General features: G+C 48.1%; 1 protein-coding gene across 2 annotated transcripts in view; it reads left to right on the top strand.

Annotated features, from left to right (window-relative positions):
* Positions 1-27,152, top strand: part of TOX2 (TOX high mobility group box family member 2) — a 177,498-nt gene that overhangs the window by 68,383 nt on the left and 81,963 nt on the right. For both annotated transcript variants that reach the window (XM_054644401.2, XM_054644400.2), the window contains exon 2: positions 2,111-2,176. In XM_054644401.2, coding sequence (XP_054500376.1) covers positions 2,111-2,176 — 66 coding nt within the window. The remainder of the gene's footprint in view (positions 1-2,110; positions 2,177-27,152) is intronic.

Below are 27,152 nucleotides of genomic sequence, written 5' to 3'. Positions count from 1 at the left end.
GGGATTCTCCAGCAGCCTCTGGCACCTCTGCTGCCAGCCCAGGTGTGTCTGGTGGGAATTTCAAAGGGTATTGAGGTGGGGCCAGAGGGTATTTAGGCTGTCAGAGCATATTGAGGTGGGGCCAGAGGTTATTTAGGTTATTTAGGCTCTAGGTTATTTAGGTTATTTGGAGAAGGATCAGCCAAACCACCTTAGATCCCCGTAACCTGGGCAAGAGGAGTTCACTCTTCATTTGCTCTCTGTTTTCTTGTTATTTCCCATTTTGGAGCTGGTTGGATCTGTGTTCCTGGAAGCTCCAGCTGCCAGGAGATGGCTGTGCCAGTCATCACCTGCCAGGTGGAAGGAAATCCAGGTTAAACTGGATGGTACCCAGCTGCCTTCTGAGGAAATTGTTTGTCCCAGTGCTCAGTGCATCCCTCAGCTCCTGCCTCAGTGGTGGATCTCACAGGATCCAGCAGTGGCACAGGAATCCTCTCCCACCTGCTGCAGCTGCTGCTGGTATTGCTTAATGAATGCCACAATACCTGCTCCAATTTTAGAGCTTTTAATTGGTTTGCTGTGCCAGAGGACAGTTTGGCAATTAGAGGGTGTCTGAGGCCAAGCAGAGCTGTTACCCCCACTTGGCTTTACTATCTCTGCTGCCTTTAATAGCTAATCCTGTAGCACTCTGGGAAATGGAAGCATAAATAATTGTCTAGGCTGGAAATCTTCACCTGGTTTTATTTAGATTTTGCTTTTATTGCTCTTAATATGGCCAATTTCTGTTAAGGCATAACTGGAATCAGCTTCATATCAGAGAGTAGGAGGACAGGTGAGGGGTGAACAATCTCCAATTCATCATCCTGCTGGCAAGGGCAGGAGGGTTGGCTCTTCCCCTTGTTAAGTGCAAGGTGTCACTCACAGCTGGTACCTCCACCCTCGTCTCAGGAGTGTTTTATGGCTCAGCCCGTTTTTATTGCCATAATTAATTTGTGAACTCAGCCTTGAGGCCTGCCCCAGCTGTACTTGGAGCCACAGACAATCCTGGAGGGTTTTTTTCCTTCCTTTGGAATCTGAGCGAGTGAAAAGCTCCCGTTGCAGGTGATTAGTGAGAGGAGTTGTAGCTCTCCATGGGGGTTTTGTGGCCTGGTAAGTGGATTAGCAGCTGGGAACTGGGTGTGTGCTGGGGCTGGGGGACACAGGAGCATGGGCTGGGCAGCCCAAGCCCACCCAGCCATGGAGCAGGGTTATGGCAGAGCAGGAGTAGAGGGGATGAATGTCAGGCTGTGCACAGAAACCCCTCCCAAATGCCCCATGTCATGGTTGAGATGGTCACAACCCAAAGCAACACACTCCATCTCCAGAAGGCTTCAAACCTGGTTTTATTGTAGCATGCCTGCTTTTTATACATTCTTACAGAACTCCCAAGTTTACACTTTATTGGTCAGGAAAGACAAAGTGCTCATTGGAACAGGCAGTTGCAGATTTCTCTTATTTATCCTTCTTTCTTTCTTGGCCTCTTGGTAGAAAATTCTTGGTAGGAAATTCTTTCAGGGGTAAACATAGACCCTTGGTAGAAAATTCTTTCAGGGTAAACATGGATCCTCCTATCAAAGTTCTCTCTGGCTCACAGAAGTCACTGTAAACCCCCTTCCACAGCTCCAGAGTGATTCTGCATTGCTGCAGGAGCTTTGCTCTGCTGTTGAGGGTTATGTAGAGGTCTGTAAGAGGATTGAATGGGCCTGCCCAAGTCTGGACATTCCCATTGATGGAAGTTGGTTTTTTATATCACATTGATGGTCTAGTAGGAAATTTAGCAACAGCTTCTTTTGGGTGATCTTTGCTACAGGGTGCATCTGTGGGTTCACACACTTGAATGATTTCTTTCAATTGGAATGATTCATTCCTTATTTCACTGAAACAATCCCATCTCCATGCTAGGTTAGCACATCCCATTGCAATAACTGGGGTGAAGGTGTGCTCATACCCACTCAAAAGTGTTCAAACAGCAGCTCAGGCTTTTCCTCTGGGAATTCTGGCTCTTGATGTGAAGAGCCAGGAAGGTATTTGGGATGCACAGCAGCATGGTGTGCAGATGGCATTTTATTAACTCTTTCTTTTGCCTTTCTAGTTTGATGGGGAGAACATGTACATGGGGATGAACGACAACGCCCAGGAGTTTCTATCGGCCAATCAGGTAAGACTTGTTTTGCTGGGGTGAGATTTTTAGGGGACTAAAGCCCAAATTCTGTGAGCTGTCTGTGACTCTGCCCTCCTGGGACATCAGGAGTGTCCATGGAGGAGATCAGAGCCCAGATGCAGCACTTGGTGAAGGGGTTGGGATGCATTTCCATCCTGCTGCTGCTGCCTGGCTCTGCTGAAAAGCTTTGCTGAAAAACTTTTCTGAAAAGCTTTGCTGAAAAGCTTTGCCTCAGCATCCCTCACTCCAAATGAAGGTGCATTTGGTGTTTCTGGCCACAGTGAAGTTTCCAAGTATTGTGTGCAGTTCAGGTGTCTCCTTCCCTCATGTGGAGTATTTCCTGTAGCTAAATAGATTAACAGGGGAGAAAAAGGAATCCAAGGGTTCCTGTTTTGGAGCTAGAAACCCACGTGTGGGGGACCAGAATAGAAATGTTCATGTCTTGCAGGTGCCTGAGCCTTCTCTGGGCTTGGATACACATGGAAAAAACTTGGAGTGGGGTCCTAAACCTGTGCATGGGTTGGAACATGATCTTTAAGTGGATTTTCCACCCCAGCTCTGTGATTCTGTAAAGTTAAGCCCATATTTAGGTCCTGCTGGGACAGGAGGATTTCAGCACATGCTTTTCTGTCCCCCTGACCTGGAGATGAGAGCTGGCCCCCTGTGCTCCCTCAGGGGTGGCCTGGCATGGTTAGAGGTGCTGCACCCTCAGCACAAAGCATCTCATCACAAGCAGCCTGGGGAGGGAAGGTGGCATTTCCTTGCTGACACATCCCAGAATCCCATTTTTGGTTGTTTTGGGCTGTTTTGTTGACCACAGCCCCATTCCCACAGAGTGCCTGGGATTTGGGACATCACTGTGGATTATAAGGCTAGCAAGTCATGCAGGGTGCTCCAATGGCAGCAGGGTCTGTCCATATTACACTGGGAATGGGAGGAAATCCTGCAGTTACACTGCAGTTAACTGGGACATTGCTCCCAGTTACACTGGGAATGGGATGAAATCCTGCAGTTACACTGCAGTTAACTGGTTCATTCCTCCCAGTTACACTGGGAATGGGATGAAATCCTGCAGTTTGCCTCCTTGGAGAGCAGCAGTGCCTTGGCTCATGGCTCAGGAGAGTTGTTTCTGCCCTGGCACTGGCAGCTGTCCCCATGGTGGCGTGGGGAGAGGCTGCTCATGCATGAGGAGGAATTCCAGGGTGGGGAAGGAACAGCAAACTTTGTGCTGCTGAGTGATTCAGCAGAAACAAATATGTGTTCAACCAACGGCAGCGTGGGGTTGATCATTAGAGCCAGGGATTGCCAGAGGGTGAGTAAATATGGGAAAGAATGGGGTGATCCCTGAGTGCCCCATGCAGGGGTCAGCCCTGTGCCCCCCAGATGTGCAGAGCCAGGTGTTGAGGATGATCTCAGGGCAGTTGTTGTAAAACTTTGCCTTTAAAACCTCCCAAGGATGGAACTTGGCTTTTTCTATCACATTGATGGTCTAGTAGAAAATTTAGCAACAGCTTCTTTTGGGTGATCTTTGCTGCAGAGTGCACCTGTGGGTTCACACACTTGAATGATTTCTTTCAATTGGAGTGATTCATTCCTTATTTCACTGAAACAATCCCATCTCCATGCTAGGTTAGCACATCCCATTGCAATAACTGGGGTGAAGGTGTGCTCATACCCTCTCAAAAGTGTTCAAACAGCAGCCAGGATTTCATGGGAAGGGCTGGCAGAGCCAGGATTTCATGGGAAGGGCCGGCAGAGCCAAGATTTCATGGAAGGGGAAGGGCTGGCAGTGCTGGCACAGGGAGCAGCCCCAGTCCCTGGCCATGGTGTGCCTGCAGCAGCAGGCTGGATTTGGGCAGAGCCATGGCCAGCATGACCCATTGGTGTTTCCTGCTCAGCACCTCTCTGACCCCCTCTCCCTCAGGGTGGGCATGACAGGGAGGTCAGCAGGGCTGGGAATTCCTGCTGTGGGGCTGGGAATGGTTTGCTGCACCCCAAGGAGAAGGGTTGGCTCCCAAAGGAAAGCAGGGTTTACCATGTGGTAGAGGAATCATGTCCTGAGTTTGATCCTGGAGAAGGATCAGCCAAACCAGCTTAGATCCCCTTAACCTGGGCAAGAGGAGTTCACTCTTCATTTGCTCTCTGTTTTCTTGTTATTTCCCATTTTGGAGTAGAGTGGAGAGGGAGAAAAGTTCTTTCCCTTGGCAGAGGAGGGCAGGAACCCCCCACTGCAGGGAAGGCCTCGTGCACAGGGGCTGTGCTGCTCCTTCTCCACCAGGAAAAGCACTGTAGAGAGTGACATGGACAATAAATGGGGATGTTTGCCTTGTTTGGCATCCCCAGCTCCCTCCCTGGGCTGGTGTGGGCAGTCAGAGGGAGCTGGGAGCACCTGGGCTCTGGGGGAGGCTGCAGTGACCCCATAACCTCATCTGGGGAGGCAGGAGTGCACCTGGGAGGGAAGGTGAGACCCCAGTTCATGCCCTGCAAGGATGTGGTTCACACCCAGCATGAGCTTTGGCCAAGGGGGATGAGGAGCAGCTTCCTCCTCACCCTCCTTAGTGCATCCTCTCTCTTTATTTACCTGCACATCAGCACTTGTTTACTGGTTTTACAGCCCCAGCCATGACTTCAGCACTAATGACACAACTCTGTTATTTAAATGGGGCTTCCAGATGGTTTTTATTGTTTGCTAAACCTGTTGTAACCTGAAGGAGTACATTAAACAGCAGGAGGGGTTCTCACAATCTCACCTCAGAGGCTGCTGAAGCACCAGATTCCTTTAAAGCCCACGTGGGACATCCAACAGCCCTTGGGTTCCTTCAAGACAAAGGCAAATTGAACACACTCAGGGCTGGAGCCATCACACGGCAGCAGATGAGCCTGGTGGGGTGGGGTTTTTCTCCATCAGGATCCTGCAGCTCCCTGACAGCAGCTTTGGCTCAGCCCCTTGTCTGGTTTTGATCCTAAGGAAGTTCTGCTCAGCCCAGGGGAGAAACTCCAGTGAGAGCTCAGAGCCCTGCCAGGGCTAAAGGGGCTCCAGGAGAGCTGGAGAGGGACTGGGGACAAGGGATGGAGGGACAGGACCCAGGGAATGGCTCCCAGTGCCAGAGGGCAGGGATGGATGGGATATTGGGGAGAAATTGTTCCCTGTGAGGGTGGGCAGGCCCTGGCACAGGTGCCCAGAGCAGCTGGGGCTGCCCCTGGATCCCTGGCAGTGCCCAAGGCCAGGCTGGACAGGGCTGGGAGCACCTGGGACAGTGGGAGGTGTCCCTGCCATGGCAGGGGTGGGATGGATGAGGTTTAATGTCCCTTCCAACCCAAACTTTCCTGGGTTTCTGCAGTTTCTCATGGCAGGAGTGTGGTAAAGCCAGGATCAGGGTCCTCCTGCCTCTCCTTCATTATTCCCTGCCTAGCTGCCAGCTTGAGGGGAAGGAGAAACAAAACCCCACACCAAAGCCTGTGTAAAACCCCCACACAAAACACCATCCACAACTCATGGAAGCCAGGTGCCCTCTTCCTTCCCCTGATCTTCCTTGTTGGGATGGCTTTTGTGCCATGGCTGCAGCTCTTGTCATCCCAGAGGGGCTGGACTCAGCTGAGGACAAAATGCAGCAAGAAAGGAGCCTAAAACATAATGAGAGCACTGACAGCTCACACCAGCACAACCTGCTTGGGGAAAACAATTCCTCTTGTTCCATCAAATAGGAGGGACATTTGACCCCAGAAGTGAGTCAAATGTGAAATGTAATTCAACCTCCAGCAGAGGCCAGGGTATAAATGCAAGCTGACATCTGATCAAACCATCGTGGACATTTGACCCTCGAGATGAGTGAGGTATCTCTTGTGTCTTGTGGAGTCAGCAGAGCATCATTCCTCACCCCTGTCAATTTTCCTTCTTTCTTTCCCACCCCCTCTTCCCACACAAAGGCAAGGAATTAGGTAATGTGGAAAATCCCAAGGAATACACAGATATGAAGTGCTCTGAAAGATTAGTAAAAATGCAATGGTGCTGGTAAAAGAAATCAAAACACCTGCAAAATCAGTGGGAAAATATATTTATTAAGGTCTTTGTGATAAGGGGAGTAACAGCAGGAAAGGGAAAGGTTGAGGAACGAGGTTGTTTTTATTTGCCATTAAGACTTTTGCACTTGCAGGAGGAGTCCATGGGTGCTTTAAAAACATGAATTAATTCTGCCTGGGAATCCCCTGTGAGAAGGTGTCATCATCCCCTGTGCTGAGTGAAGAAATGCAGGAGCTGCCTTGTCAGGGAGCTGGGGGTGATGTGATGGGGTTGTGGGCACTGGCATGGCCTTGGGGGCCACTGTCCCCTGGCTTTGGGATGTGACTGTCCCTGCCCAGTGTGTCCCTGCCCAGTGTGTCCCTGCCCAGTGTGTCCCTGCCCAGTGTGTCCCTGCTCAGTGAATCATGGAAAGCCTTAGGGGGGGTGTTTGCTGCATTTCCCCTCCCTCCATGATTATCTCTGGCTGTTAGCAGGACAACAGGCAGCTTGAAGGAGGAAAGAGCTGATTATTTATCACTGGACAGCTTGGATCCTGTGCTCTGCCTAATCCCAGGAGATTTCAGTGTGTGGCTTATTCCAGCTGAGCAACCAGCCCATTGTTGTTTTTCCCAACAAGTTCATTTGTGTGACTCCTCATGGAAAGGCTGTTCAACACCACTGTGGTATGTCCAGGGAGAATGTAAAAGCAGCTCTTTGCTTTTGGAAGTGAGGGCACAGACAGGACCCACTGCTGTGAAGTGTTGAAAATTTGAGAGTTGGATTGAAAATAGGAGAAAAGTTCTCCCAAAGCTGTTCCTGTGTGTTGCTCCTGCTGGCAGGCTCATGGTGCCCATCTGTGTGTCAAAAATGCCAGGTGCTGGCTGCCAGGTTTGCACAGCAGCACTGAGCAGCCTGGGGCAGTGGAAGTTGTCCCTACCCATGGCAGGGGCAGGAACTGGATGGTCCTTAGGACCTAACCCAAACCATTGCAGGATCTGCAACTGAAAGAGGAGGATGCCTGGAGAAGTTGTGGCTGCCTCTGGATCCCTGGAAGTGGCCAAGGCCAGGTTGGAGAGGATACCTCAGGTTTAGCTTTTATATTTTCAGATTCTGTGCTGCTTTAGTGTGTAATTCTGAGCTTCATATGAGGGGATGGTGAGCTCTGTGCACAGAGCAGGGACACAAAACAATTCCTGCTCCAGCTGGGCACCAAGGACAAATGATCCAAATCTCAGCCCCAAGAGCACAAACCCCGTGGGCTGGAGAGAGAAAAACAAGCAGGGTGGGACTGCAGGGGCTAAAGCTGGAATGGGACAATGAACTGCAAGATGCAAATGGAGCAGAACTGATCCCAGGGACAGAGCCCGTGCCCGGCCGTGCATTTTGGGGCCATTTTGGTTCATCTTGGGTGCAGCCCTGGCTGGGCTCTTGTGCTGCCCAAGGTGGATCCATGGAGGAGATCCTTTGAATAAATCCCTGCTTTATTCTTTAGCTCTGTCCAGTCTCTGTTCTAGGGCAGCCCTCACAGGGCATCAGATGGGGCTTGGAGCAACCTGGGACAGGGGAAGGTGTCCCTGCCCATGGCAGGGGTGGAATGGGATGAACTTTAAGGTCCTTTCCCATCCATCTATTCTGGTATTCTATGTCAGAAAAAGGCAGGATTTCACCCAAGCCTGGTGAGACACCTGCTGCAGGTGACATCCAGTGTCTCACCTGATGTGTAGAGCAGCACAAGGGGCTTTAATCTGCGCTCTGGGCAATAGGGTGAGACTGGGTAACTCCTGGATGGGCTGTTCACACTTACACTGCCAAGAAAGCAAATCCATGGGCAGGGATGTGTTTCTGGGGGCTATGGATGTGATGCTGTTCACAGGGGTCTTAAGCTGAGGGAAGAGATGAGGATCTGACTCCATGTTTCAGAAGGCTGATTTATTATTTTATGATAATATTACATTAAAATTATACTAAAATAATAGAAGAAAGGATTTCATCAGAAGGCTGGCTAAGAATAGAATAGCAAAGAATGATAACAAAGGTTTGTGGCTTGGCTCTCTGTCCGAGCCAGCTGGGCTGTGATTGGCCATTAATTAGAAACATCCAACATGGGCCAATCCCAGATTTACCTGTTGCATTCCACAGCAGCAGATAACCATTGTTTGCATTTTGTTCCTGAGGCCTCTCAGCTTCTCAGGAGGAAAAATCTTTAGGAAAGGATTTTTCATAAAAGATGTCTGTGACACTATGGATATGTGTAAAACAGAAGGTGGATTTTCCCTGCTGTGTGTGACTCGGGGCAGGGCACAGGGGCTTGGTGACACCCCGAGGGAGATGCAGCTGTGAGAGATGATATTTATCATGTGCACAGACATCCCCAGCATCTGTCTGCAGCCCTGCTCCAGCGTGAACCTGAGTGTGGGGTGAGCCAAGGCTGCCCCTTCCCACCCACGTGGGCTCCATCTGCGGGTGTCCCCCTGTGCCTGCACGTGGATAAATCAACATTTATCTCCTGTATCTATTGCCCTTTATCTCCCTGCCTCCGTGTATCTCCACGCTGGGGCCTGTATTAGCCATAATAGATACAGTGAGTCACTGATCTGGTGGGTCAAATGGTCAGGGCTCTTTGATCAGCCGTCAGGATCCATTACCACCAGGGCCTCTGCTGGGGCTGGAATTACAACTTACATTTGACTCATTTCTGGGGTCAAAACGTCCCTCTTATTTGATCGAATGACAGAAATTGTATAATTTGTATATATCCCTGAGCCATATGTGCTCTGAGTGCCACTCTAATGTGTTTTATAAAGGCACAGCTGTCTTGGTGACTTATTTAAAATGGGATTTTGAAGTAGTGTTCTTGCCGTTTAATGTCCTCATTCAGGGTTACACGAGGTTTATCAAATAATAAATAACATTTAGAACATTGCTTTTAACATAACAATGGCTCTGCTGCTTATAAGGAACTGGGCGGTCCAATAAAGCTGTGTTTGGTAAATAAGTGATAATGCAGAAAGCAAAGATAGGATAATTAGAAATTAATGATGTGTGGGAAGCTATGGATACCTTCCTCATGTTCTGCTAACGCTGCAGACGAGACAGAGCTCCTCTTGGCAGCCTCTGCTATAAAACATGCCTTCAAACCTTGTCATAATACTGGCAGACGTGTTGTTCCCACCAGTCTTGACTGAATCACAGCAAAATGTCAACACTTGATAAAATAAACCTGGGGCTGGGGCAGACCCACGTGAGTGCAGGGGTTCCCCATCCCTGCTGGGGACCGTGGAGGCAGAACCCAGTGACTGAGGTGCCTGTGGAGCCCTGGGCAGAGGGAGGGTAATTGGGTGCTGCTAATGAAGGTGTGGGTCCCTCTGCCCTCATTCTTGCTCCTCCCTCCAGAGCAGGAGCTGGGACCAAGGTGGTTTTCAATCCATCAGTGGTGGGGCTGCTGCCCTGCTGATTGTGAAGCAACAACAAGCAATGCTCAGGTGTGAGATGTCCTTAGGGCAGTTGGTCCCTGGCCTATCAGATGTGTGAATTTGGAGGAGCTTCCAGCACTTTGTTTGTCCCATAAAGTGCAGCAGGCTGCTCATGGTCACCACAGCCACTGCCTCAAACCTGGGGTTGCTTGGGAAGAAAGGCAGGAGCAGCCCAGTAGTTGGGCTGAGCAATTCCTTAGGGTGTCCTTCTCTTCAGTCTTATAGAAAAGTCTGCACAGAAAATCGGAGCCTATGGTGAGGTTATTCTTTGTGCAATTTCCACTCAAGTCCCTTAATGGAATTCGGTGTTTCTAATTAATCCTTTGCACATGAAGAAACTTGTTTTAACTTTCACAGAACCACAGAATGGATTGGGATGGAAGGCACCCTTAAAACTCATCTAATTCAAGCCCTCTGCAAGGAGCAGGGACATCTCCAGCGAGATCAGGTTGCTCAGGGCCCTGTCCAAGCTGACCTTGGATGTTCCCAGGGACATCCACAGCTTCTCTGGGCAATCTGTGCCAGTGTTTCACCACCCTCTGAGTGAATAATTGAGGAGGAAGGGTTTGGGGGCTCCATATTCTGTTGATTTTTTGTTTGATCTGTTGATCACAGGAACAGATGATATCAGAGGCTGGTCAGTGTTAAAGGAAGTCACATGTAAGTGAGGGGTTAAATAAGGAGCAATATGATCTCCTTTTTTAAGGGGGACTTGGAGAGCTCTGGTGCTCCTCAATCCCCAGGTGCCTTGTGCTCTTTGGACTTCACTCTCTTGTGCCCGTGCAGAGTCTTGGTCTCTTCCAATCTGCAAATAATCTGTATTTTTGAAGTCTGGAATTGGCCCCATCAGGGGCAGAGCACACCTGAAAGTAAATAACAGATGACTCCCCACTCCCTTGGCAAGGATACATTGCAGGAACATACAGATATAGGAGTATAAAAGACCCCTGGTGAAGGGAAGAGAGAGGTTTGTATAGACCCAGAGTTGAAAGAGGATTACACAGAGTTTGGGAGTGTGCACTGCAGGCCCCCATGATAAGATACAGATTTTTGCTCTCTCCCTGCTGTTCTTTGAGTAATACTGTATAATTTCATATGTTGTGCTGGAGAAGAAAAAAAAAATAGAGGGGAGACATTGATAGATCCTAAATGCCTTTCTCAGCAGACAATTCAGGAAGAATCTCATGTACTATTTTAGAATGAACAATAGAGTGTTACATGTCATTTATTATAATCAGCAGCTAATGGAAACCCTTCCAGGAGGGGCTTGGGAGTTGAGCACAACTACAGCTGATGATCCAGGCTTGTGAATTTTGCATGAACTCCTGTGTGACAGTGAAATGTTTGAAAGGTGCAGTCAGGAAGTGATTCCTGTAGCTTAGTCATAGCAAGAGGAGGTTTTACTGCTGGTACAAGGCCAGCTATAGTGTTTAAATAAAATAATAATAATAAAATCCCTTCATATTACAAGCAGTGTGAACACCATCTTCAACCCTTGGTCTCAAGGGACTCCTGAGGTTTTTAGCAATATAGTGTTTGAAAAACAGCCACCAAAAGAGTGAAAAACTGATGCAATTGAGCCATTCTTAGACCAAAATGGATGGTCTCTGCTTCTATTGCACTCAGTCTGGTTAAAAAGGGAAAAAGAAATAGCATGTCAAACAGCTGAGGACACCTGTCAGGTGGCACAGAGCACCTGGTGGGGATGGAAACACTGAAACTGTTGTGGTGGCTGAGTTTCATGAGCAGATATTTCATCAAGGAGATTGCTGAGAGGTTGAGGTTTAGGGCCAAAGGCAGGAGGGAGCAGGAGATGCTCAGGGGCACTGGAGGGCACACACCACACTTGACAGCCTGAGGGCTGGCCCAACATCCACCACTCTCCAAGGTCCCCTGGAGGCCATAGCCAGCTCTGGCCAGCCCCAGCAGCTGCCTATCCCTGTCTTTCCTGTGTCTTTCCAAGGTTTTCTGGGATATGAATCAGCTCAGAGAATGTTTTTGACCCAAAAAAGAGTGTCTGTATTAAGCAGCACATCTGGCTGTAGCCCTTGTTCTGTGAGATGAGGAATCAAAATGTGCCTGAGGAGCTTCAGCCAGAGCTGGGAATTCTTTTGCAGTGAAAAAATCTGTAAACAGTGAGCCATTTAAAAATTAATAATAAAAATCCAGTCTGTGCAGGAGATTGGCCCAGGGCTGGAGGCAGCAGAGCTGCAGCTGGGGAGGTGATAGGAGCCTGGGGGTGGCAGAAAAGGAGCAGCAGGACCACGTCCATCCCCCTGAGAAACAGCCCTTGCTGCTGCTGCATCTTGATCTAGAGGTTTCCACATAAGAAATACTGGAACCAAGATGAGTTCTGATAGAGGATTGGACATGGGTGGTTCTTGGTGCCAAAATTCCACCGTGCCCACCATTGGGGCTGCAGGAAAGGTGTATCCCAGATCCCAGGAATGACCCCTGTGTGCTGGAGGGGGAAGGAGATGGAGGGACTGGGAGCACAGAGCACTGTGGGGCACAGCTGAGGTCCAGGCAGACTGAACAGGATCTGCTGGAGTGCAGGGTGGCTCCTGTGGCATGAGGACACATGGCCTGGCTGTTTTATTATTTATCAGAAGGCTGATTTATTATTTTATCATATATATTACATTAAAACTATACTAAAAGAATAGAAGAAAGGATTTCATCAGAAGGCTGGCTAAGAATAGAATTAACAAAGAATGATAACAAAGGCTCTGTCTCAGACTCTCTGTCCGAGCCAGCTGGGCTGTGATTGGCCATAATTAAAAACAACTAACATGGACTAATCAAAGATTTACCTGTTGCATTCCACAGCAGCAGATAATCAATGTTTACATTTTGTTCCTGAGGCCTCTCAGCTTCTCAGGAGGAAAAATCCTAAGGGAAGGATTTTTCATAAAAGATGCGTACGACACTATAGGATTTGTATCTTGTAACTAGATTGGTAGTGAGAATTAGAATATTCAACACAGAAGAAGATTTATTGTATTGGAACGGGAACCTCACTTTCTTACCCTCTTTACTCCTCCTCGCTCTCTCATTTTCTCTTTAACACCCTCTTGCTCTCTCTCTTTCCCACTCTCCCTCTTTGGGGCCTGCTCTGGGCTGTGTTTGGCAGCTCCCAGCAGGGCCCTGCCCTCAGGCCCTTTGCAATAACCCCAAGTTCCAGCCCTGGCTGCAGAGATCTCTCCTGTCCGTCTGTCCTGACCGTCCCACCCCCATCACTCCTACACCCATGTCCTGTTGGGGGGTTGGGTTTGGCTCCTGCACAGGGTGGTTTGCTTCTCTAATGGACTCTGGGGAGTTGCTCTGGAAAACTCTGTTTATTTGTGGAAATGCAGCTCTGTGGGCTGCAGCAGTGTGGAAGAAAATACCCAGCCCATTGCTCTTGGGATTTCCTTTCCCAACTGATTGATTACTTCTTCCCTCCTCATCAGAGACCCATCCCGAGCTGGTGTTTGGATCTGCTGTCACAACACAGTGATTAACTGAGGAGCCACTCACTTCCAGCAGAAAATGTTATTTTCCACTTCAGCATTTGGGTGAAGGCCTGGGCAGAAAGGAAAGCCCCTCTGCTGCCTTGGCTGGTGACAGAATGAGCCCTTCTCTGTGTGCCAGCTCTGAGGCCGCCCTGGGCACGTGCAGGGCTGGGCTCCATTCCAGCCCCACGAGGGCAGGACCATCAGCAGAGCATCTGTACCCAAAACAGAGTGGCCAGCGTGACTAGGACAGGGATTGTCCCTGTGCTGGCACTGCTGGGGCACCTCGAGTGCTGTGCCCAGTTCTGGGCCCCTCATGAGAAAGGCATTGAGGGGCTGGAGTGTCCAGAGATGGGAGCAGAGCTGGGAAGGGTCTGGAGCTCCAGGAGAGGCTGAGGGAGCTGGGAAGGGGCTCAGCCTGGAGAAAAGGAGGCTCAGGGGGGACCTTGTGGCTCTGCACAGCTCCTGACAGGAGGGGACAGCCAGGGGTGGGTTGGGCTCTGCTCCCAGGCAAATACCAATAGAACAAGAGGAAATGGCCTCATACTGTGCTATGGGAGATTTAGAGTGGATATCAGGAGGAATTTCTTCACTGGAAGGGTGGTCAGACATTGTCAGGGGCTGCCCAGGTAGGTGTTGAGTCCCCATCCCTGGAGGTGTCCAAGGAACACCTGGCCGTGGCCCTCAGTGCTCTGGGCTGGGGACAAGGTGGCCATCAGTCAAAGGCTGGACTTGATAATAGTGGCTAAATTCAGGCTTTTCCTCCCTGAAGGATTCCATGATGTCAGGGCTCTGCAGGCCCTGGAGGATGATGAGGGCTGTGTACCCCAAGTGCAGCCATCCAGCTCCTTCTGCTCAGAGCCAGGCTCCGTTCACTCCAGCCTCCCCTCGCTCGTGAGGCTGGGCAGGGCAGGGGACCTGAGCTGGCTGGGGAGAGAATGCCACCAGTCCTTGTGCTCCTGCTCCTTTGGGGAATGTTGTATTGCACTCAATAGTTATTTAGTTGTTTGCACTGGGTGTTTGGGGAAGGCTGGGATCTCTCCCTCTCAGGTGGCACACACCAGGCCAGGCTGGTCAGAACCATGGTGGAAACCAAAAAATTCAATGGGGGACCTGAGCTGGCTGGGGAGAGAATGCCACCAGTCCTTGTGCTCCTGCTCCTTTGGGAGGAGGCTCAGATCTTCCCCCTCAGGTGGCACACCAGGCCAGGCTGGTCATCAGAGCCATGGTGGGAACCAAAGAAAATCAAGGGCAGGGAACATGAACTGGCTGGGGAGAGAATGCCACCAGTCCTTGCGCTCCTGCTCCTTTGGGGAATGTTGTATTGTCCTCAATAGTTATTTAGTTGTTTGCACTGGGTGTTTGGGGAAGGCTGGGATCTTCCCTCTCAGGTGACACACCAGGCCAGGCTGGTCAGAGCCATGGTGGAAACCAAAAACCAGGAGTAGGGAACATGAACTGGCTGGGGAGAGAATGCCACCAGTCCCTTGTGCTCCTGCTCCCTTGGGGAATATTGTATTGTACTCAATACAATATTTAGTTATTTAGTTGTTTGCACTGGGTGTTTGGAGAAGGCTGGGGTCTTCCCCCTCAGGTGACACACCAGGCCAGGCTGGTCAGAGCCATGGTGGGAACCAAAAACCAGGGTGGGCAGCTTCCCCAGGGAGCTGAGCTGTGACACAGGACCCAGCTGAAGGGTGGTGGTCACAGCAGCTCCATGAGCTCCATGTTTGGCCCATGTTCCAGCACCTGTTGGGCAGTTCTGCCAAGGGCTGTGCTGGGTCTCACCCATCACTGCCACCACGATCAGCAGCCTCTGAGCCAGCCTGAATTAAACTTATCTCAAAGCAGCAAATCCATCAGCTGCCATCAAGAGTGCTGGGTGTGAGGCTGTCTAGCTCAGGTCTATACATCTGTGTACACCGTAAAGGGCAAAATATGACTTGGCTTTTATTACTTTAATTAAAACATGAGTGAAGAGTATGAGATTCATATTAAATTGTATTTTCCTGGCTGCTGTGGGAAGGAGCTAACTGATCTGATTACCATGAAGATTACAAACTATCAAAGTGAAAAAGAGCTTTTTGCAAGTATTTCATATTAAACCTTCAAACATAACACTTTAAGAATAATTATAGTTGTATTACTGGAAAATGATTCATGAATTCTGAATAAATATAAGGCCCTTAAAGGGAAATGTTCCAAGACCACAGTTTTCATTCCAATCTGATGAAATTTAGTATCATTTTGCAGCTGTAGAATAGAATGAAAAAAAATATGTACATAGACTGTATTGAATATATGTCAGACTAAACTAATGAGATTTTTTACATCAACTCTGAGCACGAAGGCAGACAAATGGAATAGCCATCCTCATTTTCTATAATAGAAAGCACCAAAAGGGAAGGCAGAAAGGATCTTACTGCTCACAAGTCTTTATTCCACCCTTGATTGTTAAATAATATATTTTAAGTTCTCATATCTCACCCGCAGAATGTTTGAACTGACACTAATGGGTATGTAAGAGAAAAGAGTGAGCTCTAAGAAAAAAAAAAAAGTGAGGAAAGGCTAGGATTGGGAATTTTATCAGTATTCCCAGTGGGCTGTAATAAAGATACTTTTCACACAATACAGTGAATGTTTACAGCAGACAGTTTAGTTTCCTTCCAACAATTATGAGAGAAATTGAATCTCAGGAAATGTTAGTTTTCGCTAAAATTAGACATAACAATAAAGATACCCCTGGAAGTTTATTAAGGAGGGGGGAAAAAAAGAAAGAAAAAAAAAAAGCCATCAGTCTCTGGAAGACAATTTAGCAAATTTATTTTAAGAATTCCAGATGACTTCTAAACAAAACCACACACCTACGTGGTGCTGAGGGCTCAGGCTCCCCATGGGAGCAGCTTTTCTCCTGAGGAGCTTTCTTTCCCAGGCTTCATGAATTCCTAGTGCATTTTGGAAGCAAATATCCAAAAGGTGCTTGTTTCCAGGCTGGATCCAGCTGCAGGACAATGCCCATCACTTCTGCAAGCAGATGGAGCAACAGGTCACATTTTTTGGGTACAAGTCAGGGAACCCACACTGGTATTGAGAGCAAGTTACTGAATGCACTTGAATGCAACTTTAGGAAGGATCTTACCATGCTCAGAGATGCATCCAGAGATGTTGCAGATCCAAAAACAATTTAAAAAATAAAAAAGGAAAGATGCTCTGTAAAGTGCAGGAAACTCCAGAGTGCTCTGAGCAGCTCATGTGATGGTGTTTAATTTTTGAAACACAGCAAGTGGAACATGCAGTGGAATTCTGCTGTCCTGATTTCCAGACTTCTGCATGGAGGAGTGCTGCAGTATCCCTGTTAGAACACCTGCTTTCCTCTCCTTTTGTCCATGCAATCCTTGGGTTTTGACTTCTTTCTCACTCTGTTTCAGTCTGAAAAATTCCTGTTATTTGATATCAACAATAGGGATGGGAGGAGAAGTGGTGAAAGCTGATGCAGCTCAGCTTGCAGACAATTTGTCCCATTTTTGCTGTGTTTGGGGTCAGACTGGGCTGAAGCTTTTTGGTAACACCAAGGGGGACTCGAGGTGCCCAGTTTGGTGCTGGAATTGGCAAGAGAAGCACTTGGCTCTGAGTCATCCCAGGTTTATGGAAATATCTAGGCCTTGTGTGGGCTTGGATTTGACAGATAGCAGCTGCAGCCCTTGAGTAAACTGGGAAAATGTGAATTTTTACCATGGGGTTGATGTTTTGGCTTTGTTATGTGCAGCCCTGTTGTGCTCAGAGCCTCCCCCTCCTCTCCATCAGCATCTCTCCCTCTCATTTTGACTCTTCCACTTCTGCCCAATCTTTTGGAACAGTTCAGGTTCCTGGTGTTTCTAAACCAATGAAAATAACACAAACACCTCTGAAGCTGCTCAATGAATGGAGAGTTTCAGGTGGTTTGGCCTCTGGAGAGCTGGGCTGGGTTTCTCTTCTGCCCTCATGCCTTGGGTGTTTGGTTGGGTCGTGTGATGTGGGTGTGAGCCCTCCTGCACCTTCTTTTCCTCTGCACAGCCATTCCCTGTGTGCACAAATGTTGTCCATGGCCTTTGGATCTGGAGTTGGTCCTTGGTGCAGGCTCCTGGCTGTGAGCAGCACATTGATGCCCTGGCTGTCCTCCTAGATGGACAGTTGTCCTTACTTTAGGGAAACATTGCTGTTTTGATTATTAATGTGGTGGTTTTCCTTTTTGCCTTCCTCCTGAAAGGATGGTTCCTGCTCTCACTGCTCATTTTGTCCAGGTTGTTTAATGCTTCAGAAGGAATTTGATGAGTGTCTCATTGAGGGCATAGATGAGCCTCACCCAGCCATGTGTGTGTTCCTGCCTTTTTTTAGATACCATATAGAAGCCTGGCTTTATTAAAGAAAAAAAAAAAAAAAGTTGTTAAAATTGTTAAAGATAAAATCTGTTTGTTTCCTAAAATTCACATATTGGAGGCTTAAGGCTGAGATTTTCACACCTACTCTGGGGATTTGGATACTTGGCCATGCACCACGTTCCAGTTCTCACAGTTCTGTCACGAGTCTCTTGGTGCTTCCTGCTTTCCCTAACAGCCCCAGCACCTTTGTGCTCCTGTGACATGACAGCTTCTGCTTTGGGTAAGGGAGGAAAAAGAACAAAATTCTTGGAGCTGTGGTTGTGAAGGAAGAGTCATAATTGTGGCTCTCAGCAAATGCAGAGGAGGTACAGAGAGATCCTGTGTGATTATCATGGAATGCTTTGGGTGGGAAGGGACCTTCAAGTTCACCTTGAAGTTCCACCCCCTGCCATGGCAGGGACACCTTCCACTGTCCCAGGCTGCTCCAAACCCTGTCCAGCCTGGCCTTGGGCACTGCCAGGGATCCAGGGGCAGCCACAGCTGCTCTGACCCTGACATCACATGGACTGGGAGTACTGGGAATACTGGGAATACTGGGTTCAGGGGGTATGGACAGCCAGAGGCTGGGCTTGATGATCTTGGAGGTCTTTTCCAACCTCAGTGATTGTGTGATTGTGTGATTCTGTGTTGAGTTGTGCATATTTAGGATCTGCACAGAGTGAGACATCCCAACCCCGTGGTCAGTCTGTCACAGACCTCCCTTGGCCAGCTGTGGTGGTGTTCACAGGGGTCCCAGGAAGAGGGAAGAGACAAGGATTTGACTCCATGTTTTAGAAGGCTGGTTTATTATTTTATGATATATATTATATTAAAACTATACTAAAAGAATAGAAGAAAGGATTTCATCAGAAGGCTTGCAAGAAAAGGCAAAGAATGGAATAATAATAAAATCTTGTGACTGACCAGAGAGTCTGAGCCAGCTGACTGTGATTGGCCATTAATTAAAAACAACCACATGAGACCAATCCCAGATGCACCTGTTGCATTCCACAGCAGCAGATAACCATTGGTTACATTTTGTTCCTGAGGCCTCTCAGCTTCTCAGGAGAAAAAATCCTAAAGAAAAGATTTTTCCTAAAATGTGTTTGTGACAGCCAACCACACCCTGTCTCTGCCACTGGAATTGGGTCCATGCTCTGTCTGTCCCACCTCAGGGTTTGCTTTGGCAGAGCTGACTCAGGAGTGTTTGGCTTTGGAACATTTCCCACTGCCAGAGCCAGGTTTGGGGGCTGAGGGTCTTTGGGATAACGTGGGAAGCTGATTTATCACCCTGCTGATTTCAGTTCATTTCCTTTCCCCATCTCGGCCACTTCCTGGCAGCCTGAAATGTTTGGCACTGGATGGGTGAGTGAAGAATTTCAAGCTGCTCTTGGGGGTAAAGAGTAGAGAAGGGAGGGAAGAAGGTGGAGTTTCACAAAGCTGTGGTACATTCTTAATTTCAATAAAATAAATGTTAGAAAAAAAAGGGTAAGCAGCACCTCAGCTGCTGAGGCGACAGGCACTTAAGAAGCACTGAATAAATACATAAAACATATTTGCTGAAGGCATTTGTTGTTGGAAGTTTAAACATTAAACATGCCTTCTTCATCTGATACCATAATAAAGCAGGGATGTTCCAAGAGCCATTAGTGGTGCTCTGACTGCAGCTTTACATCTTCACTCGTGTACCAGAGAACCTGCACTGCATCAGCAATGCCTCACTGAGCTTTGCCCCCAGAAGGGAGGGATTTCAATGTGGGTTTGGGCTTTTTTTGTGGTGCATTTCCCTTTTCCCATCCATGGATGTGGACGTTTTGGTATTGTTTATCTTGTAAAGTGCTGGGGCAGGTCCAGGGGAGGCAGCAGCTCTGCCTTTGTCCCTCTGTCCCCAGGCTCACTAAGTGCTGGCTAGGGGCCTGATGAGACAAATAAACAGGTTTGTGTATTTAGGTTTTTAAATTACAGGCTAAGGAGGAACACAGATACTCAATCCATTAAGAAATAACTAGGTGGGTGATTCAGTGCCATTTGTGTAAATGGCACTAACTCTGGTCTGCCTGCACAATTTATTAATACTTCACGGGATGAAAAAAAAAAAAATTATTTTAATCTCATAATGGATGATGAGCTGTGAAATTGCTTCTGCAGCAGCTGGGCACCCTGGGGGAGGTGCTAGATTGCACCACATTATGCAAGCCATCCCCACATCCCTGCCTTCCTCGTGCTAATCACACACATCAGATCTGGCTGATGGCAGCGAGGGGGGCACTGCTTCTGCTGGCCTTTATTACTTTTTCATTTTTTAACAGATACATTACTTTTTGATTTTTTAATATCTACAGTTTTCTTGCCAATTTGCTTTGGGCTCCCAAGCCTGGGTTGGGAAGGGTGAGGGCTCAAATCTGAGTGGGTTTGTGATGATGCTTTGTGCTTCAAAGGTGTTGGCAACAGGAAATAACAAGAAATTTAGCAAAAGTACCAGGTCTGGCCCTGTTGGTGTTGATTTCATCTGGCTGATACTCAGACTGTGAAGGAAAGGGTACCAAGAGCTGTTACTGCTCTTTGCTCTGCTGTTATAGGACTGGGACCATGAGCAGGACCAACATCCCAGTGCTGTGGAGCTCCCACACTAAAAACAGAGCCTGGGCTTAAGGACTTTGGTTCTGTGTGGGAAGAGGGAGCAAAGCAAGGGGTGGTGTGGGGCATTTAGATAAAAATTGTAACTGTGCCTTTAGCTCCAGCATGGGATCCTCAGCATTGGTGATGTGCTCTTGGTGGGATCTCTGGTGCCTTGCCCACTTCTGCTGTGCCCTGGGTGCTGAGGGCCATGCAGGGCTTCTTTGGAAAATGTCTCTTTGCTGATGAGAGAAAACAAACCCAAACGGGGAATATTTGGGGGAAAAAAGTCTGAATTGCAGATGGGTTGTGTTGCCATTGTGGCCTTGCTGCAGCCCACAGCACCCCAGAGCAGAGGATGGCTGTGAATGCCATGTGCCACACGTGGGACATGTCTTCTGAGATGAAACTCTGGAAAATGTGGTGCAAAAAAATCATCCATGTGAAGTGTGGCACAAAAGATTTGTTTAATCCCTTAACTCCCCTCCTTCAGTTTTGAGCACAAGGGAAATACTCTAAGACAAAACCTGAAAGGGAACAAGCGTGGTACAGAGTGTAGTTTCCTTCCTGCTCTGGGTCCTTCTGGCTCAGCTGAAGCCAGGTTGAATTAATTTCTTAGAGTGCTTTTTGCTAATTCTTCCTTGCCTGTGCCTGTTTTTGGGCTGCCTTATCTCCTGACCTGCTTACAGTGCATTATCCACCATTGTGTAACACACCCTGGGCTCAGCACCCTCCACCAAATCCATCCAGCCCAACAATGGATTGCTGTGAGTGCACTGAGCTCATTATGCAAGTTCAGTATGCCACGAGACAAAAAAGGCAATTATGTAAAACCTGTTCTCAAATAATTCCCTGAAATGCATCATGTTCTTGAGTAGAATATGATATTCCTTGTATTCACTTCCAGGAGAGATCCTAGGAAAGAAAAAAATGGGTTTATATTTGTCTGGCCTAGTCAGTCTAATTTTAGATCCCACTGGCTGCTGTCTCACTGGATGTACAGTGCCTTTAATACATTTTAAAACCAGGCAAAAATCATTAGAAACAATTTTAAGGAGGCTGATTGTGAGGCAGATGACAGAGGCTGCTCTTTGCCAAGGTGGAGCAGAGCTTGCACATCTCCTGGCTTTGCCTGGAGCTCTGCCACGTTGGCTCTGAGAGCCCGGGGAAGAACAGCCACAGAAACAGCAGGGAAAGGGAACAGCAGGGAAAGGAAACAGGCAGGGAAAGGAAACAGGCAGGGGAAAGAAACAGGCAGGGGAAGGAAACAGGCAGGGGAAGGAAACAGCAGGGAAAGGAAACAGGCAGGGAAAGGAAACAGGCAGGGAAAGGAAACAGCAGGGAAAGGAAACAAACAGGGAAAGGAAACAGGCAGGGAAAGGAAACAGGCAGGGAAAGGAAACAGCAGGGAAAGGGAACAGCAGGGAAAGGAAACAGCAGGGAAAGGAAACAGCAGGGAAAGGAAACAGGCAGGGAAGGAAACAGGCAGGGAAAGGAAACAGGCAGGGAAGGAAACAACAGGGAAAGGAAACAGGCAAGGGAAAGGGAACAGCAGGGAAAGGAAACAAACAGGGAAAGGAAACAGCAAGGAAAGGAAACAGCAGGGAAAGGGAACAGGCAGGGGAAGGGAACAGGCAAGGGAAAGGAAACAACAGGGAAAGGAAACAGCAGGGAAAGGAAACAAACAGGGAAAGGAAACAGGCAAGGAAAGGAAACAGCAGGGAAAGGAAACAGCAGGGAAAGGAAACAGGCAGGGAAGGAAACAGGCAGGGAAAGGAAACAGGCAGGGAAAGGAAACAACAGGGAAAGGAAACAAACAGGGAAAGGAAACAGCAGGGAAAGGGAACAACAGGGAAAGGAAACAGCAGGGGAAGGAAACAACAGGGAAAGGGAACAACTGGGAAAGGAAACAGGCAAGGGAAAGGAAACAGGCAGGGAAAGGAAACAGGCAGGGGAAGGAAACAGCTCCTTCAGCAGCCTGGGGAGGTAAGGAAAACAGGTGAGCTGAGCTGCTGCTCTGGGTCACCCAGGAGTCACCACTGAATTCTTCTGCAAATGCTGTCAGCAGAGGTTGTTAGGACAAGGAAGGATGTTTAGGACCCTCTGTGGACAAATGGTTTTGTGAAACACACATTTTTTGTAAAATGTGTACAAGAGAGACCTTTCTGAGCTGTCAGATTTGGTTGAAACCATCCAGGCTTTGGGAAGAGCTGTGGCTGCAGGAGTGCATGGGCTCTACAGGAGATGGGAGAAGGTCTGTAAAGTTTAAAGCTATGAACATCCCAGCAGGAATTGAGCCTTAATATCCCATCTGGACAGGGTTGGAGCCACCTGGGGTACAGGGAGGTGTGGCAGGGAGCAGAGCTGGGTGAGCTTCCAGGTCTCTCCCAGCCCAAACCCCTCAGTGATTCCAGGATCTCTGTACCCAGCAGTCTCTGTGCAGGGACGTGGTGCTGTGTCACAGACATATTTTATGAAAAATCCTTTTGCCAGAATCTTTTCTCCTGAAAAGCTGAGAAGCTTCAGCTTCTCCATGTTTTGCTGCTTTGGAATGTGATTTGGAGAATTGTTTACCCAGCATGGGAAATTGTTTTTACCTGATGACCAATGACAGCCACCTGTGTGAGGCTGTGAGCAGTCACAAAATTTTATTTTTCTATTCCTTTCAAGCCTTCTGATGAAATCCTTTCTTTTATTCTTTTAGTATAGTTTTAATATATCATTTTCTTTTAATATAATATATATCATAAAATAATCCATCAGCCCTCTGAAACATGGAGTCAAGATTCTCATCTCTTCCCTCATCCTGGGACCCCTGTGCACACCACCACGGTGCTGCCATACAGAGGTGGCACCTGGTGGCATCAGAGGTGGCTCTGGAGGGACAGCTGGCCCTCGTGGAGCTCCCTCTGGGACATGTGGGGCACTGGCAGGGTCCTGCCCTGCTCTCTCCTATGAGGCAGCTGCTGCCTTGCCATGCAAGCAGGAAAGGCAGAGATGGGTGTTTACATTTTTCTTCCTCTTTATTCCTGGGGGTATCTACTTCCAAAACTCATTTTTGTGTGTCACCAGGGAATTAGGGGTCTGTCTGCCTCTGTTTCCTCAGGAGGATAAACACAGCACTCCTAATCCTCTCTGCACCCCTGCCTGCTGCACTGCTGCCCCTTCCATCCATATCTGCCTTTGTGGAAACCGTAACCTTTGCTTGAACCAGAGATTTTCCTGAACAAGAGCCCTTTGGGATCTGAGTGGGCTTTCCTTGATACATTTTTAATAAACACAATAATTTGACTGCAAACCCATTACCTATCCCCTGTTTGTTCTATGGGATAGTCATTTCCATGCCTGCAAAAGCCACTAACTCACAGGGCAATCAAAGGAGGAATGACAAGCAGGATAAAATTGGTCTGTGTTGTGATAAACCCGTCCATCTTCACCTCGTGCTCTGGAGCTTTATGGACTGCCTATAAATAATGGCCTCAAAAAGATATTAAATCTTTAGAAAAAAATCAAGCCTAATTGTAACTATATTTTTGTTTTCCATTTTGGTTTATGTACAGTATATGACTTCTGCAGAGACATTTTTATTCCAGGAAAATGACAGGCCAACAAGAAGCCATAATTGCACTGATTTTTAGAAGTGCCTGCATTACTACAGATCTGATGTACTGCAAGACATGAATCAGAAAAATTCTATTAAAAAATCTCTTGAATGGCTGACACAGGAGTATTATCCATGATGATTAATTTGACTTGGTCATTATGAACACAGACAAGTCTGACAAAATTGCATTTCATTCCCTACTGAATTCATAAAATCACTATACACATAATAAGAAGTTATAGTTCCCTGCTATCCACTATTCTTGACAGGATTCCAGTTCTGGATAAGATACTGATTAAAAAAAAAAAATAGAGGGAGAGAGAGAGTTGGGAGCCTTTTAAAAAGCCTACAATAAGGCTGATTTCTTTTGCTCTAAATTGTTCATAGAACTCCATTATTTTTAGCTTTTTTTGGTGAAGTGGTGATGCAGGTCAAGAGCAGCTTGGACAATATCAAACCTGACTGTGAGCTTGTGGTGCCATGGGAGGGGATGCAGCAGAATGGCCAGGCTGAATCTCAGGGAGTTTCTGTCCTTCAGATAATTATAAATAACTGGCACCTTATTCTTCATTTCCCACCCACACAACGGACAGGTTGAGGCCAGAGAGTCCTGACAATGTTGCTTCTGGCCTTAAAAATATGTATGTAAAATATGCATGTAAAATAACTCCCAAAATGCAGAATTGGATGCAAGCCTCCAATTTTTTTTTTTTTTTTTTTTTTAGCATGAACTGAGATTTTCTGTTCCCTGTGGATATTTTTCCCTTCATAGCCCCTTCCTGCTGAGCACCACACCACAGCCTTCCCTTTGCCACTGTGGCAATTTCCCAAGGACATCCAAGGTTATTAGGACAAGCAAGGATGTTTAGGACCCTCTGTGGATAAATCTTTTATGAAACACACATTTTTTGTAAAATATGTACAAGAGAGACCTTTCTGAGCTGTCAGATTTGGTTGAACCCATCCAGGCTTTGGGAAGAGCTGTGGCTGCAGGAGTGCATGGGATCTACAGGAGATGGGAGAAGGTCAACTCATGAGAAGTTGAAAGGTATAAACATCCTGCTGATTCAAAGGTGAAGCCATCCAGAAGAGCTGGGACTGAGCTGGGAGTGGATTTGTGCTGCAGTTGTGGTGTCTGTAGAGTCTGCATCAGAGCAATGCCCACGGGGTGGGGAGGTGGGGTTTGATCTTTGGGACAACCAGCACTTGCTTGGGGTTTATGGAGAGAATGATCTCTGCTCTGGGACAGGCTGGGAGAGCTGGGGCTGCTCACCCGGAGAGGAGAAGGCTCCAGGGAGAGCTCAGAGCCCCTGGCAGGGCCTAAAGGGGCTCCAGGAGAGCTGGAGAGGGACTGGGGACAAGGCATGGAGGGACAGGACACAGGGAATGGCTCCCAGTGCCAGAGGGCAGGGATGGATGGGAGATTGGGAATTGGGAATTGTTCCCTGTGAGGGTGGGCAGGCCCTGGCACAGGTGCCCAGAGCAGCTGGGGCTGCCCCTGCATCCCTGGCAGTGCCCAAGGCCAGGCTGGACAGGGCTGGGAGCTCCCTGGGACAGTGGGAGGTGTCCCTGCCTGTGTCAGGGGGTTTTGAAAAAGATGAACTTTGAGGTTCTTTCCAACCCAAACCATTCGGTGTTTCTATGATTTTAAACCCCTCCACTCTGGATATGCAAGAGGAGAACACACAGGAGGAAGAGCCCCCTTTCCCACAGGTTCCCTGCTGCTCTGCTGTGCCCCAGCCTCTTGCTGAATATTGTGCAGACACTTCCAGGGCACATTTCTGCTCAGGCAAGAACTCATTTTCTCCTTTCAACAGCATTTCCCTAGTAAAAAACCTGAGCATGTGAAAATTAATGTAGCAGGGCCTGGGAACACTTCAAAGACAATTTGTAGATTGTATGTGACTGACTGTTAATAAATACTTCTTTCCAGTATTTATCCACCTCTCCCCACATAATTCATTGACCCTGGTATTCACACAGATCTCTGGGTGTGAGGATGAGGCAAATCAATTTCCATTCCTAAAACCCAGAGCTGCTGATGCAGAAAATCAGCCCTGCTTCACTTCTTGGCAAGAATCCCTGGATTTGGGGGATCCCAGGTGTGAACAGGAGCCCTCTGCCATCCCTGCCTGCAGAGGGGTGATGGAAGGGGCAACCCCCTGAGCACCCCACAGCAAGCACCATCCATTCTGTGCTGGCCCTGAGCATTTCTCTGGAGTTTGCAATGTCCCAAGGGAATTCCACTTTCTCCTGCCAGCTCAGCTGACATTTCTGTCCCTGTGGCTTCAGTGCCATGAGATGAGCAGAAAACCCCTCTGGTTTCTGTGCTGGAGAAATGTATCAGAATCCCTTCTTGCAAATAGGATTGTGCCTGTGTGAGTAATGGGTGTAGTGGGAGAAGAGACCAAAGGCTTTTCAGGAAATACAGGCAGCTGGTCCTCAGGAAGCTTGGATTTTACCTTTTTCCTTGTGTTTGGACTCTTTCTGTGGCTCAAGGTGTTCTCTCAAGCTGATCCTTGCAGTTGCTGGGACCAGTGGCACATTAGAGGTACTGTAGGGAATGTGTGCTTCTCTGTCTCCTGACTGACACATCATCCAGCTTTGGAGAAATGAAGACACCCCCAAAACCACCTGGCTGCTTGTCTGCAGCTCCTTCCCTGTGTGGTGCTGGTGGCAGAGTGCTGTCCCTGGCACTGGGATGGGGGGATTGCCATCCCAGCTCATGGGATGGGCTGGGCACCCCATAACCTCCCTGTGCTCCTTGTGCCCACCAGGAGCCCAAGCTGCAGCACCTCTCAGCATCACAAATATCAATGTTTTCCCAGCTTTGCAGACTGGCCAGGCTGGTTTGGGTCTCTTTAGGCTCATCTCATCTCTAAAGTGTCAGCAGTGTCACTGAGCTTTTGCATTAGCTTCAGGAAAAGCCCAGTTAGATGAGGGATGGCAGAGAGTCCATGGTGGCTTGTGTCACCTGGATAGATTGCAGCAGCCTCCCTATTTCCTTGTACCTTCCCAAGAACAAATGTTCTCTCTCAGGCTCACATTTACTGCTGAATGCTTTTTGACAGGGCAAATATTTACCTGCAATAATACTACAAATCTTTATCCCTCTCACTGTGAAGAACATTTCTCTGAATCAATGCTTGGCTGCAACTCCTGGATCCTCAGGGATAATCACACAGAACAGGACTCAGTGGAGAATTGGGGTCACTGGACATTTGCCATGCTGCCAAGGAGGAGAAAGGTGTCCCAGGTCCTTGGCCAAGCCATGTCCTGTGTGATTAACACCAACATGCAGTGCAGAGATGGTGCTGCCTGCCTGTGGGCTGGTTTGTAAAGGAGGGGAAAGGCAAAAGGGAGCTGAAGGCATCATTTATAGACATGCC

Source organism: Agelaius phoeniceus, chromosome 17, assembly GCF_051311805.1.
Source record: "Agelaius phoeniceus isolate bAgePho1 chromosome 17, bAgePho1.hap1, whole genome shotgun sequence".
Lineage (NCBI taxonomy): Eukaryota > Metazoa > Chordata > Aves > Passeriformes > Icteridae > Agelaius > Agelaius phoeniceus.
The sequence above is the reverse complement of the archived record's forward strand: the minus strand, read 5'-3'. Positions and strand labels throughout refer to the sequence as shown.